At 36.1% G+C, this 13,365-nt stretch overlaps 1 protein-coding gene across 4 annotated transcripts in view; it reads right to left on the reverse strand.

Moving 5' to 3' along the window:
- thada (THADA armadillo repeat containing) overlaps window positions 1–13,365 on the reverse strand; it is a 123,806-nt gene that overhangs the window by 55,284 nt on the left and 55,157 nt on the right. For all 4 annotated transcript variants that reach the window (XM_077236380.1, XM_077236379.1, XM_077236378.1 and 1 more), the window contains exon 28: window positions 12,637–12,768. In XM_077236380.1, the coding sequence (XP_077092495.1) occupies window positions 12,637–12,768 (132 nt within the window). The remainder of the gene's footprint in view (window positions 1–12,636; window positions 12,769–13,365) is intronic.

A 13,365-nucleotide genomic window follows, 5' to 3' on the forward strand; every position in this document is an offset into this window, starting at 1 on the left:
AACCATGGCGACAGACGTGGACAACAGCATTACGTCTAGCGGCACGCTCACGCTGTTGTTCTCGTTTTGTTCAATCATTATGGATCATAGCAAGCAGACTTTGGGACAAAAGGAGAACTAAAACGGGGATCAATATCAGCGTGGCGTTTTCGAGATGCCGAAAGCTCCATGTCCGTGACAAACTTCGACTTGACAGAGCTCTTGCATGTACTTTATTAGACAGCTAAGCAAATGTACATAAAACTAATCAAAGTTATATAGTTCAACATGATGAAATGTTACTTTATGATCAGTATGTTATTCTAATGTTGATCTAGCTTACAGCTATTCTCATACAGCCAACAAACTAACACATAGAATAACATTATAACTTTCAACACACTCAAATGCAGTTTAGTGTGATAGTGTAACGTTAGACCAAGTGAAACAGCGCTGCGTTACCTCACAAGTTTCATTCATCTAATAAACTGACCTGTGCGAGTATTAATTCAGCACTTGCGGGTAGTTCGGTAGAATGAAATGTCCTCATCCCTTTATATCCGCGGGACTCGCGTGTGGCTCTGATATCTGTCTCTCATTGGCAATCGCGACATGCTTCATACCACAGTCATGGTAAAAAACATGAATGTTTTCACTCTATTTATATACATTATTAGATCCATCAGCATGATGGCAAGTTCTATGATTCCGCTTATCACTGCGTTATCAACCTACACCTTTGTTATTGTAAGAGGTTAGCGACCCCTAGCGGCAAAAAAAAATTACATATTGTAGCTTTAAAGTAATAGTTTACTCAAAAATCATTAAAGGAACACTCCACCGTTTTTTGAAATGGGGCTTATTCACAGTCTCCCCTACAGTAAGATACGTGGACAAACGCACATTTGTCTCAGTGCATGCATTGTCTTAGTTTGGCAGTGCTGACGCTGGCTTAGTTTAGCATAATGAATGGAATCCTATGTTGTCAGGTAGCATGTCGTGAGTAAAAGTGATAAAAAAAATATATAAAAAAAAACCTAATTACTTCTTGTGGTCTGTACAAACGAGTACAAGTACGAGTACAAATAGCAATTCAGATTAAGACTAGGCGATTTCCTAGGCATATATTGCGAATCACAGGCGAAGCACTGCTACTTGGGCACAGTCATAAGTAGCATGACGCGCTGAATTCATACTGAAATCCCCTATGGAAATCCCCCAACTTCTGTCAACATACTGGCGTGAATAGTAGCTAGCTATGTTTCCTACACTTGACATAGTGAATGGCGATGACCATGGCGGATTTTGCGAGAGATGAAAAGGTTGACTTCTCAGCCATTCAACCTTTCCAGAACCATACCTCTACGAACCAGAGAATTTCAGAAGAGGAGCTGCATGCTTTGGATATAGAATGAAAGGAGGAGGTTGCGATCGCTCAACAGACAGAGGACGTGAGGATGAGAGCCAACATGAACTGGTGGTGTGAGTGTATGTCCTTTGCTTGTTCTCACAACATTTTGCTATGCAGGCAATTACCATGTTTGCTGTAACTGTAGCTGTAACTTCTCAAACTCAACACAATCCAAAAGCGAAGATACTCGGTGCAGGGATTTCAGGTGTTGCGTGATATCTCTGCGCCCAAGTAGCAGTGCTTCGTCTGTGCTTCCCCCCAATATAGTCCCAAGTCAATATCTGCCTAGGAAATCGCCTAGTCTTAATCTGCATTGCTATTTGTACTCGTTGTGAATACGCAGGCCACAAGAAATAATTCGAATTTTTATTTTTTTATTTATCACTTTTACTCACGACATGCTCCCTGACAACATAGGATTCCATTCATTCTGCTAAGCTAAGCTAGCGTCGGGGCTGCCAAACTAAGACAATGCATGCACTGAGACAAAAATTCTTTTGCCCACCTATCTTAATGTAGGGGAGACTGTGAATAAGCCATATTTCAAAACACGGTGGAGTGTTCCTTTAACTAAACCTGATGTCATATTCCAAACCTGAATATTGTAAGCAAATACAGTATCAAAACATTGCACAACATAGGCCTACTGAGCAAACCCATACAATCTCTAAATAATGTACATATGCATTGAAACTAATTTATGTAGTAATATATCAATACATATAATTTAGAGGTTGATCAATATCGGATTTTGCTGATAATGTGTTTAAATAAAGGAAACAGTATTGTGCTGATACTAGTTAAATCTTTACACTGAATGTGTAAAATAATGTTCTTAGTTTTCCTTCCTATGATGGGGCACAAGAAAATACAAGAGTTTAACTGCCAGCTACAGTTTATTTTATTGTGTTAGCATCAAAATACCAATGCTATCCAGAAAAAAAAAATATGTATGCATAATGAGGGACTTTTATACACCCAATTTTATATGGGTGCACCTCCAAATAAATATGTATATGTCTTTATACAAGCCAAAAATACACCAGTACTCTTATTTTGAAATGTCTTTGCTTTACTAGTTCAACTCATTCTGACGAGCCAGATTAAATATATACACTGTTACAACATATTACAATATATAAATATATATGAAGTAAATATTATCAAAAGTGGATCACAAGCAATTGCTTGGCATAAATTTACAGTATTTATTGATTGTAAATTGCTCTGAAATCACGTGCAACAGCCCCACATTTTGAAGTTGAATGCGCAGCACTAACATTTATTTAAATCATCGCCTTTTGAAAGTTAATAATCACATTAGGCCATTTCTCGGATTATTGTTTTTCCTTCCCCAAATTTAAGACCTCTTAACATTTAAGCTTTTTAATGGCGTTAACTTTGATCCACCATAATTTAAGACTTTTAAGGACCTAAGGGCTACCCTGTGGCCAGTGCATTATTAAAATTGTGTCTTTTCTGTGCCACAGATGAAAGGAGGTCATACAGATTTGGTGAACTATTTCATTAATCTAAATAAAGAACTAGAAAAACATACTTAAACATACAGCATAAGCATCTCAGAAACATATTTCGATCTAATGACTGCCAAAGTCTGTACTGTTCCCCCTTTCTGGCCTCATATGTTAACTATCAGTGCTAATTTGTCCCATTAAAAGTCTTTGGAGAGGAAATGACAGTTTGGAAGGGTGTAATTTTAGAAACATAGCAGTCTGAGGCGAGTCATCTCCAGGGGGCTTTCTCAGTCTCGACCCACCATTACGGCTCAAAGGCCATCTGGCTCTTATTAGGCACGGTGGTACAGTTTCCCTGAGTATGACTCGGCAGTCTGCAAGCACCAAACAAACCTAATCTTAGTCTGGCTCAAAAACAACAGGCAGAGACGGCGTTGGACAGCACCTGGCGAGAGCGCCATAACACAACTTGTTTATTCGAGTTCGTCTGGCTCTTGAGGCGCACTGGAGAAATTAAATGAGAAAGAGTACATGCAGTTCCATCACACGCTCCAGAAAGCACATCAGTGTATAAACGCACTTGATTTTTTCTGAGCTGCATATTGCTCCACCTAAAACAAGTTTAAAGTCGACCAGAATTAAAAAAAAATTATTTAAAGTTGCGATGTAACGAAAATAGTAACAAATCTTCCTTCTTGTGATGCACATCTTAATGAAACTGTTTTATCTATCGGTTGTTGATTGGATTAAGGCAGATCTGAAAAGGAAAGGTTTAACTGGGCTAAATGTTTAGAGAAACTAAAGCAATTAAAAATGTTAAAATGTTTTAAAATTTTGGTGATTAAAACTGAAATAAAATATAAATATATGAATAACAATGTTTCGAAACGAAATGTTTCCTTGGCAAGTTTAAGATAGATACATTTGAGCTAAATAAAAATAATAAAAACAACAAACTAAAAATGCCAGAAGCACATTTTAGTAAAACTAAAATGAAAACTGAAAATATAAAAAAGGCAATTAAATTATTATTATAGCTTTTAATAATACTAAAATAACACTGCTTTTCAGATGGCGTCATCTCGGCCACATAAGTGGCAAACATAATGTCCATAAACAACTGTAAAGCCTTAAATTTAAAATCTTTAAAGGACAAGTTTGGTATTTTACACTTAAAGCCCTGTTTTATGATCGTTTCTGATGAAATAGAACGGTTAAGATTGAAATTTGGACAAATGCTGCTGTCCTAAGAATTTTCGGTTTCTGTGTTAGCACCCCCCCACCTCCACAATGGTTTCATAGGGGCACTGGACCAATCATTCATAAAACGCATTAAACTTTAGTTTACAAAGACGTGAAACTCACCAAGTGGTCTGGGGCGTTCACTGATATGCTCACACAAAAATTGCTGCAAAATATGCTACATGTTAGAGATAAATATAGACAACATCCAAAAGAATGCTTCTAGGAACCCAATGCCAATGTAGCCTACTAGATAAACGCATGCTTGCACTGGAAACACAATGACAGAAATGCTAAGCTGTTAGCTAAATACACTGACCTCGTGTCTTACCTGGCACAATAACATCCGAATTATCAGTCTGCTGGAACTAATAGTGGGGGCCAGTCCATCAGTCTTCTTCTTACAACCCTTTTGAGGTCCTGTGAGATTCTTCTCTGACTTGCAATTTAGTCATCTATTTTTTTAGTCTTTAAAAGACTGGTCATAACTATAAATCAGTTCTTTAAAAAAACAAAATGACACACACCTCTTAACTCTTCTTATAAGTTTATACAACTGGGAAGAGGCTGATGGCCATTGCCAGCTTCATCATTACCAACACAATCATTAGCATATTATTCTAGTGTGGAAAATGTTGGCTTTAAAAACAGGAATTCAGGGCAGCCTCCTTTTTCCTGTGAATCATATGCAAGACAACTATTATGTTATTTGTAGGTTGATTCCACCATAAACTGTAAACACAGTGTGGCTCTTTAACGCTATTTAAACATTGTTTAGTTTGTTCGATTTTCATTCACCCACTCTTTTTAATTACCTGTTCTCTCCATCCAGTTTTGATCCTGCATTTGGTCTGTCAATGCCCCCACCAAAATGAATGGTCTTGATCTATGCTAGAAATGGGTACTAATCATTTTCAGCACTATCTGCTACCCAACTGTCACACATACAGCATTACAAAACTAATTTACGTTATTCATAACCTAATTAGATCCCTCCAAATCCCTCTTGGGAACACGTTTTAGGAATTTCCAACTTGGAAGACCAGTCGTTTGACATTGTGGATCTGATGCACTCCTCATCCATATGTGCCAGGCACAATCTACTATAGATGTAATTTCCAGCCAACCACTTACATATGTTCTGGACATGCCTGTGGCTGAAAGACTTTGGTCAAGGTTATTTGTCACACTTTAGCAAGTCATCAACCCTTGTTTGGCATTTCCCCAAGACCAGACATGCCAGCTTCAGCATGCTATTTCCTTCATAGCCATGCAAGCGATTCACATGTGTCTTCTTTTCAAAATGGATGTATCTTTATTTTAAATGCAAGCGTAGAACGTGGAAACAAGAGTGAAGGGAAAAACAGCATAAGTGTACAAAAAATTTAAATATGTGCAGAAAACATGATTTTGCATGCAATTTGAATAACTTTGAAGTTTCAGTTTTGTGCAAAATAATTTTAAAATGAGTTTAGTTTTGATTTTTCCTTTTTTAGATGCATTTTGGCGTCAAACTTTTTTTTTTATCTGTGACCGCGTTGTTTGCTTTTCTGATAATTTAGCATTTTTTTCAGTTTTGTGTACGTATTGTTTTTAAATGCGTTTTTACATTTTTGATGCATGCTCATTTTTATTTATCTATGACCTGTGTACTGACCTAGTCTTAGCATCAGGGTTTCCTGTCACCTCTCTCATGGAGATTGTGCAAACCCATGTTTACTTAGCGTGTAACTATGTTAACCAATGGATTTTTAAAGTAGGGAAAGCTTTTCCTGTAGCTCAAACAGTAGAGTCGCTTGCAACGCCAAGGTCATGGGTTCGATTCCCAGGGAAAGCAAGAACTGATAAATGTGTACTTTGAAATGCAATGCAAGTAGTTTCTGCCAAATCTATAAATGGTAAATGGAAACTCTAATCTGGGGAGGGTATATTTCAGATGTATTTGAATATAAAAACTTCGATAATCTATAATAATATGAAACTAAATTAAGTGAACTAAATCAAATGATACTGCTTTGTGTACAGAGGTTACCGAGGAAACGGTTCTACTTCTGCTGTTACATAAGCGCCATCTACTGTCAGAGAATGAGTTTGCATTTTTATTCAGCCCGTTGCTGTCAATCGAAAATCACCCCACATTTTTACGCAGCATACACGCAATGTTGTAAATGGTAACCGGTGGATTGAAAATTAATGTGCATTCTAAATTTGTAAATAATTATCCAACTAGACATCATTAGACAGGGTTTAAATTAAATTAGATGAAATCTGGATCATTTCAGATATGTAAACACAGTTTTATCTATACCAAATTTTGTTTTATCACATCTTTTAAAGTAACGATATCTGTTCAGATTTTAGTCCAAAATCTCGGGTTATCCCAGTTAATTTAGCTGAAGTTTTAATTTAGCTGTTCAGATAAACGGTTCTGTGAGGCCGCACACTGATTGAGTAGAGCTGTCAAAATGGCTAAAAAAAAAAATTGGAATTTTTTACTTAATTACTAATATTCAAATTATATTCTATTTTAAAATGCGTTATGTCAGTTAGGGGAAAAAAACACTTAACTTTTCTCCTGAGGATGAACAATGCAGGAGCACATCTAGTAGGTTCAACTGGATAGACTAACACAAACATTAAACGCAACTACCATACATCATCATCGCATCTTGAGCCACTGATAAGGCTGCCTGACGCACACCTAAAATATATTTTTTAATTGGTCTACGTTTTTGTGACCATTTCCATAAAATGGTATGATTGCAATAAAGATGAATATTACTTATATAATTTACTTTCTTGGAATGTAGCTTGTTGCGGTAAAAATATTCCACAGACAGGATCTTAACATATCTACCCCGTCAGGTTTTCGGGGTTAGGCAAACAACACAAATTCACAGTGCGCCCAGCAAATATATCAGATCTCTTTGATTTATAACTAAGCTGACAACGCTGTGGGTCTACTGAAAACAACCCTGAAAGAAGAATTCAGCACTGATTGTGTAACAGAATCACAGTCTACTCAGGTAACTAATAATGGTTGCCTCGTATTTCAACCAGCACAATAATTAACATCACAGATTCCTCAAGTGTTTTGCTGAGAACCCTTGTGTTATTGTAAAGAGGCCTGATCTCCACCGGACACCCAGACACACACAAATACACGCCTAGGGGAGAGGAGGGGGCCGTGGCAGCCAGAACAGAGCTATATTTAACATCATCTACATGTGGGCTTCATTTGAGTGAATGTGCCTGCATACTTCCACTGAAAAGAACCAGGCAGACCCCAATCCTCTAGTCCCTTAACCCCTGCGTGACAGCGTTGTGAAAGGCTGAACTGTTGACTAGGACCCTTCTATCAATCTGTTCATTCATCCATGAGGTCTGACACTCCCTCCATAATATCTTGATATGACAAGGTTTAATGAAAGAGGGAGTGGTCTTGTGCGAGTCTGTTATTTGTGGTGGCTGGGCACTAGCTGTGGCGTTCATCAATCTGTGTTATCTGTGTTCCAGCCCCAAGGCCTTGAACTAGTCCTTTCTCCAGCCCCTCCACACCTCTGCTCTGCTCCAGATGTCTGTTGCACACACATGGGCTCATAACACACTTATGATACCATACAGGCACTTAAACACATACATTGTTCTAGAGCTTCCAAAATTCAATTAAATAAATGTTTAACACTGTTAAAGCAATAAAGTCACTATCATATCAGGACACTTGCAACACTGATATTTATCTCATTCCAAAAAAAGGTAGAAAAAAAAATTAAGCAGCTTAGCAAAATCTTTTATTATTATAAAAAAGAAGTGAATCAGTTAAAATATCGAACATATTTTAAAACTTTTACTCAAAATAGGATAATCTGATTTAATTGTAAAGCAAGGTTAGTTTAGGTTGTAAACGCTTAATGATATTTATCATTCAAACATTTTAAAATATTTGTAAAAATATTTTTACTTGGAAAACTTGAAGACAAAAATGCTTAAATGAAAAAGTGAATGCGTATTCTAGGCCTGCACAATTAATCACAATAAAACTGAAACCATGTTATGGCTTAGTGCAATTATCAAATCATAAAGGCTATGATTTAATTAAATAAATATATGTGCTGCATAATTCAGATTAAAGTACAAAACTCTTTTCTTACACATGAGCAGCTCATGATCAGCCGGTGTTTGCAGGGTCGCCGAGGGGCTCAGTTCAAAATAAATCCTGGCGGTTTTAAATCAAAATAAAGAAAACTAAGAAATTAAATATTAATTTTACAGTGCTACAGTTGCAATGAAAAATAAAATTATAATTATTATGTTATTATATAGTGAAAGGAGGAAAATATGTTATTACTTTTCTACTTGGCTTCACCATATTGCTTCTTTTTTTTTAAAAACGGAATATTTAAAAAATCTTTTTTTTAATCAAATGAAACCAATGTAAATACAAAAAGTACATTTACAGTAACAAGCACATGCATGTCAAAATAGATTTTTAAGATTTTCCATTTTCTTTACTGAAACACTTAAATATCAGTAACCCAACAAATCTTTGTAAAGTCTCACATGTAAGATCTAGTCCATAAAGTGTTGGGAAAATTGTTATACCTCGTTACAGATATGCACTAAAAGTAGACTAAAAAGAGGAATAAAAAAATTATCTTTTAGAAATTGATATTACTGCCTTAATTAAAAAAATGAGGAAAAATCCAACCTTTAAGGACAACAATTTTCTTTGTGAATGAATAATGTATCATAAATAAATGTTCTTCCTTAAAATACAGGATGCATAAGTCAGTACACCCCTATGTTAAATTCCCATAGAGGCAGGCAGATTTTTATTTTTAAAGGCCAGTTGTTTCATGGATCCAGGATAATATGCATATGTAGGTGCATACTATACTATGCACCTCATTTTTTAAATTAAGGCATTAAGATCAATTTCCAAAATATGATTTTTTGTTCCTCTTTTTAGTAAACTTTGGCATTGGTTTATTCACTTATGCACTGTATATCCATGTCAATTAATTGCACATATTATGAACAAAACTATACAATTATCAATATTCATTTAAAATTAATATTCATTAAACTAAACATTTAATAACAGCTCTTATATGTTCCGTTTAGATTCCATTTAGAAAACCGGCCACAACAGCTCACTTCACATGTAAGCCAAAAATGTTTTTTCTTTACACTTTCTCACTAGTTTGAATACCCACAAAAGCACAAAAAATTAAAAAAAAACATGCAACTCTGTGCTAAAAGAAAAAGGCGGCAAAACCCCAATCACATCAGAGTATGAGAATGGTAGACGGAATATTCCTGGCATAAACACGGGTGAGAATAATGTCACAGAGGGGAAACTGCTGAGAGTCCAAGGCTTTTGTTCACCAAACGAAAAGCCGTCAGCAACAGTTGTGCACATTCACACACCTGTACAGAATATGCTCATGTGACTATTACCTAATGTGCTCAGCTCATCAGTTTCAAATGAAGTTCTCTTCCACTGGATCTTCACCATATCAGTTAATATCAAGATATTTGTACTCAAGCAGAATAAGTATTTTGCCGGCGCCGTTTCTGCAGCAAATGCATTTGCAGCTTTTGACTGCTAAAGTTGCGCTAACCACAGACTTCTCCAAGTTATCAGACAAATTAATCAAAGCACAGTTTTGTGAGTAGCTGTCAACCTTGCCTTGCCAATGGGTTAGATTTGACTGTTACAGTCGGCAGAAAATCCAAGAAAAAACACTTCATAGTCACAGGAGAATATGGGCAAAGTTAGTACTCTTGAACTTGTGTAGACTATGCATTTGTTATTTAAAATGAATTGAAGCACAACATTAAATGTCAAGACTGTGAGACTATGCTACGTAAAACTGCAGGCTACACACTGTTTTTTTTTGTTGCACATTTAACAGGTCGGCAGTATTATTTATATAATTGAATGTTATGTTACATATAAACACAATGCATTTCAACAGATCACGCATGTACTATAGGCCTATGTATTGTCTGTCCTTTTTTTAACGACAAATATTAATGCACATAATATGCAGAAGGTCTATATATATATCTGTCCATGAATTAAGAAATCATTTTTAAGAGCACTTTTTTATTAATTCCATGCTTTATTTTAGTTAAAATGTAAGCACATTGTATTATAGTGAGTAAATGAAGACTGAATTTTCATTCAACTATCCCTTTAAGCATTTATATGATAAATAATTAGTCAAATTTAAACTTTACAATTCTATATTATTATTAGCAATTTATTGCATTATTTTCTCTTCATTTACAAATGAAAATGTCACAATTCCAGCCTTACTGAGCAATGATGCCAAGTGTCCCTTTGTGCCTGAAAGAGTTTCACATGTGACAGTTGTATTTAACTCCAAATACATTTTAATTGACTAACTGTTTATCACAATCAAAAAACAAAACAACAACATAATTTTTGGTGGTACTGAAATAATTCTCTAAATTATGATTATGAACTCTTTGCATGTGAACTAGAGTAACAACAAACTTCAAAAAGTTGTTGAATATGAAACTGGTGTTGATTTGTAAACATCAGAAACCACAAGTTAAAGGCCCAATGAAGTGCCTTGGAACGCGCAGCTTTGTATGATGCGTTGACGTAATTTCCACTGAAACAGGAAGCTAAGGCGGGACATATTGAATGGGTCCTCCCCCTTTTCAAATAGCCAATAGCATTTAGTTTACCTCACAGACTACAATTCGTACTTGAAAGCACCATGGAAGCGAAGCCAAGCGTTGATGATACGTTGGATTCAATAGTAGAGGTGTGAATAAATTCTAGCCATTTCATTCTTAACCAACGTACAGTTGGAAAACAGAATAAAACTCGAGCGTTTGAGCAACCGAACACACATCTCCAACCCATATTGCTCTGTGACGTGTCAACGGTGGCTTTGGCCCGGTGGTATTTATAGCATAGGGAGGGGGACGCTTTAGATTTTAGAGAGCTTTTGTTTGGACAGAAGATGTGATGAGAAGCTGAAGTCCGCAATGATGTCTTAAAAATCCATGATCCATTTTAGCGAAAGTGAGATACTAAGTTTTGAATGCTTATATATCTTAAATGCGAACTTTGTCATTGATTTGGAACACACCAGCTTATTCATATCCTTAAGGCTAACATATTCATTTTAAAAGCAAAAAACTTTTTTAAATCAAAAAATGTTGATTTTAGGGGGCTTTTAATGTGCTCATGGTATTATAGTAAATGTAGCATATGAATGTAGCATAATTTGTATAAATAGACTGAGATGGAGCTTGTCTATATGTCTACATAGTAGGTCACACTCTTATTTATAAAAAAAGAAAGATCCTGATGCATTATGGCTATATTCCAAACCTAGAGAGTTTGCAGTCTACTGTCTACATAGGCAGGTAATTTATAAGGCAACTGGAAAACTCTACATAGGCAGAAAATGTGTGCTAGATAAAAGTGCTTTTCACACTGTGCTTAACCCCGGATTATCATTGTTCTAAACCCCACTTTTATCCTCGGGTGAAGGAGCGTTTCACACTTGTAATTTAGAAGTGGGGTTAGCACCTATGAAGGCAGCTGCAATTGTATCGTTTCACTTGAAAACGCAGAGGAAGCTCTAAAATGCAAATCTACATACAGAGTTCTAAATGAGATTTTAAGATTTCAAATGGTTTTTCGGTCATGTGTGTAGCACGCAGAGTCAGGAGCTGTGTTATCAGAAGCAGCAGAGGGAGCAAGACTTCTCCACCCTTATTTTGAGCCAAAACAAACACCATCCTGCTATTGTTTCTTTCATCCGAATAGATCTATTGCTCCCCAGCTGGAGGAACACAATGTTCTGTGACACAAATGGGAGGGGAAATGATTACTCCTGGCTCTGGGATCACAACTGAGACATATCCCTCACTCTCTCTCTGTGTGTGTGTGTGTGTGTGGTGTGTGTGTGGTGTGTGTGTGGTGTGTGTGTAGTGTGTGTGTAGTGTGTGTGTAGTGTGTGTGTAGTGTGTGTGTAGTGTGTGTGTGTGTGTGTAGTGTGTGTGTGTGTGTGTAGTGTGTGTGTGTGTGTGTAGTGTGTGTGTGTGTGTGTGTGTGTGTGTGTGTGTGTGTGTGTGTGTGTGTGTGTGTGTGTGTGTGTGTGTGTGTGTGTGTGTGTGTGTGTTGGATTCCACTAAGGTACTTGCAGTATATGTTCCAATAATATTTTTCCAACTTTGTCTAAATAATGCAAAAAATGTGTGAACGGACACAGCAATGGAAAGTAGCACGTCTAAAGCATTACAAATGATAAGAGAAGAAAAAATATGTAGTCAGAGGAAAAAAAATCTATTACAGGAAAGGATGGACTGCGTTGAAGGATGGGATGATATGCACAGGAAGCAGCCTTAGACACCAGAGGGTTTACAAATAGTCACCTGAATCAAACCAATATTTTATTTTCAGTGATTTTACATCAAGATCTTATATCCCTTGTCCAGCATTGCATTTAAAAAAGTGATCGGAATGTCTAAACTTACCTGATGATTAAGGGCATAAATGGAGCTAAACCCAGAGGAGATGATGAACCATCCATAGGAGATGGGTAGAGACGACCCAAAACCAACAACAACAAGAAAAGACTGGGGTGCAGTTTCACCTGTCCTGAATCGCTGGAAAAAAAAAAAAAAAACAGAGAAGTGCATTACATTCACCTACTTTCCTAAAATTCTTGACTAGTGTAACTTGTTACTTACAAACTTATTTACAAGTCTAAAGTCATGCGTAAATAATGTGTAAATGTAAATGTTTCTGACTACCTTAACTGACAAGTTAACTTCCAACTTTACTAATGCAACCAACAAAGGCATTCACTTGCTAACATACTGTATATAACTAACAGAACTATCCTTACTAACCTGTATGAAACTTCATAAGTTTACTAACTTATTTAGCATAACATTAACATTTGTCACTTTCTAACATAGACCTATAACTTAATGAACAAACCTACCTGACTGACTTGTATATGACTTAATAACTTCTTTTCCCAACTTATTTAACTAGTATAACTTGCTTAAAGGGGTTATGAACTGCATTTTTTAAATATAATTTTCTCTGAGGTCCACTTATAATGTTATAAAGATTTTTTTCATCAAAAACATTCTAGTGTAGAATAAGCCATTTTTTATCCTGTTTTGATAGGAATGTCGCATTCAAGAGTTGTTGGAAGTAAACGCCCACTGCTATGATTGGGTAAAAGTTTTGTA

The sequence above is a fragment of the Siphateles boraxobius genome, unplaced genomic scaffold (assembly GCF_051911475.1).
Source record: "Siphateles boraxobius isolate OS27281-9 unplaced genomic scaffold, OSU_SipBor_1 20, whole genome shotgun sequence".
NCBI classification, from domain to species: domain Eukaryota; kingdom Metazoa; phylum Chordata; class Actinopteri; order Cypriniformes; family Leuciscidae; genus Siphateles; species Siphateles boraxobius.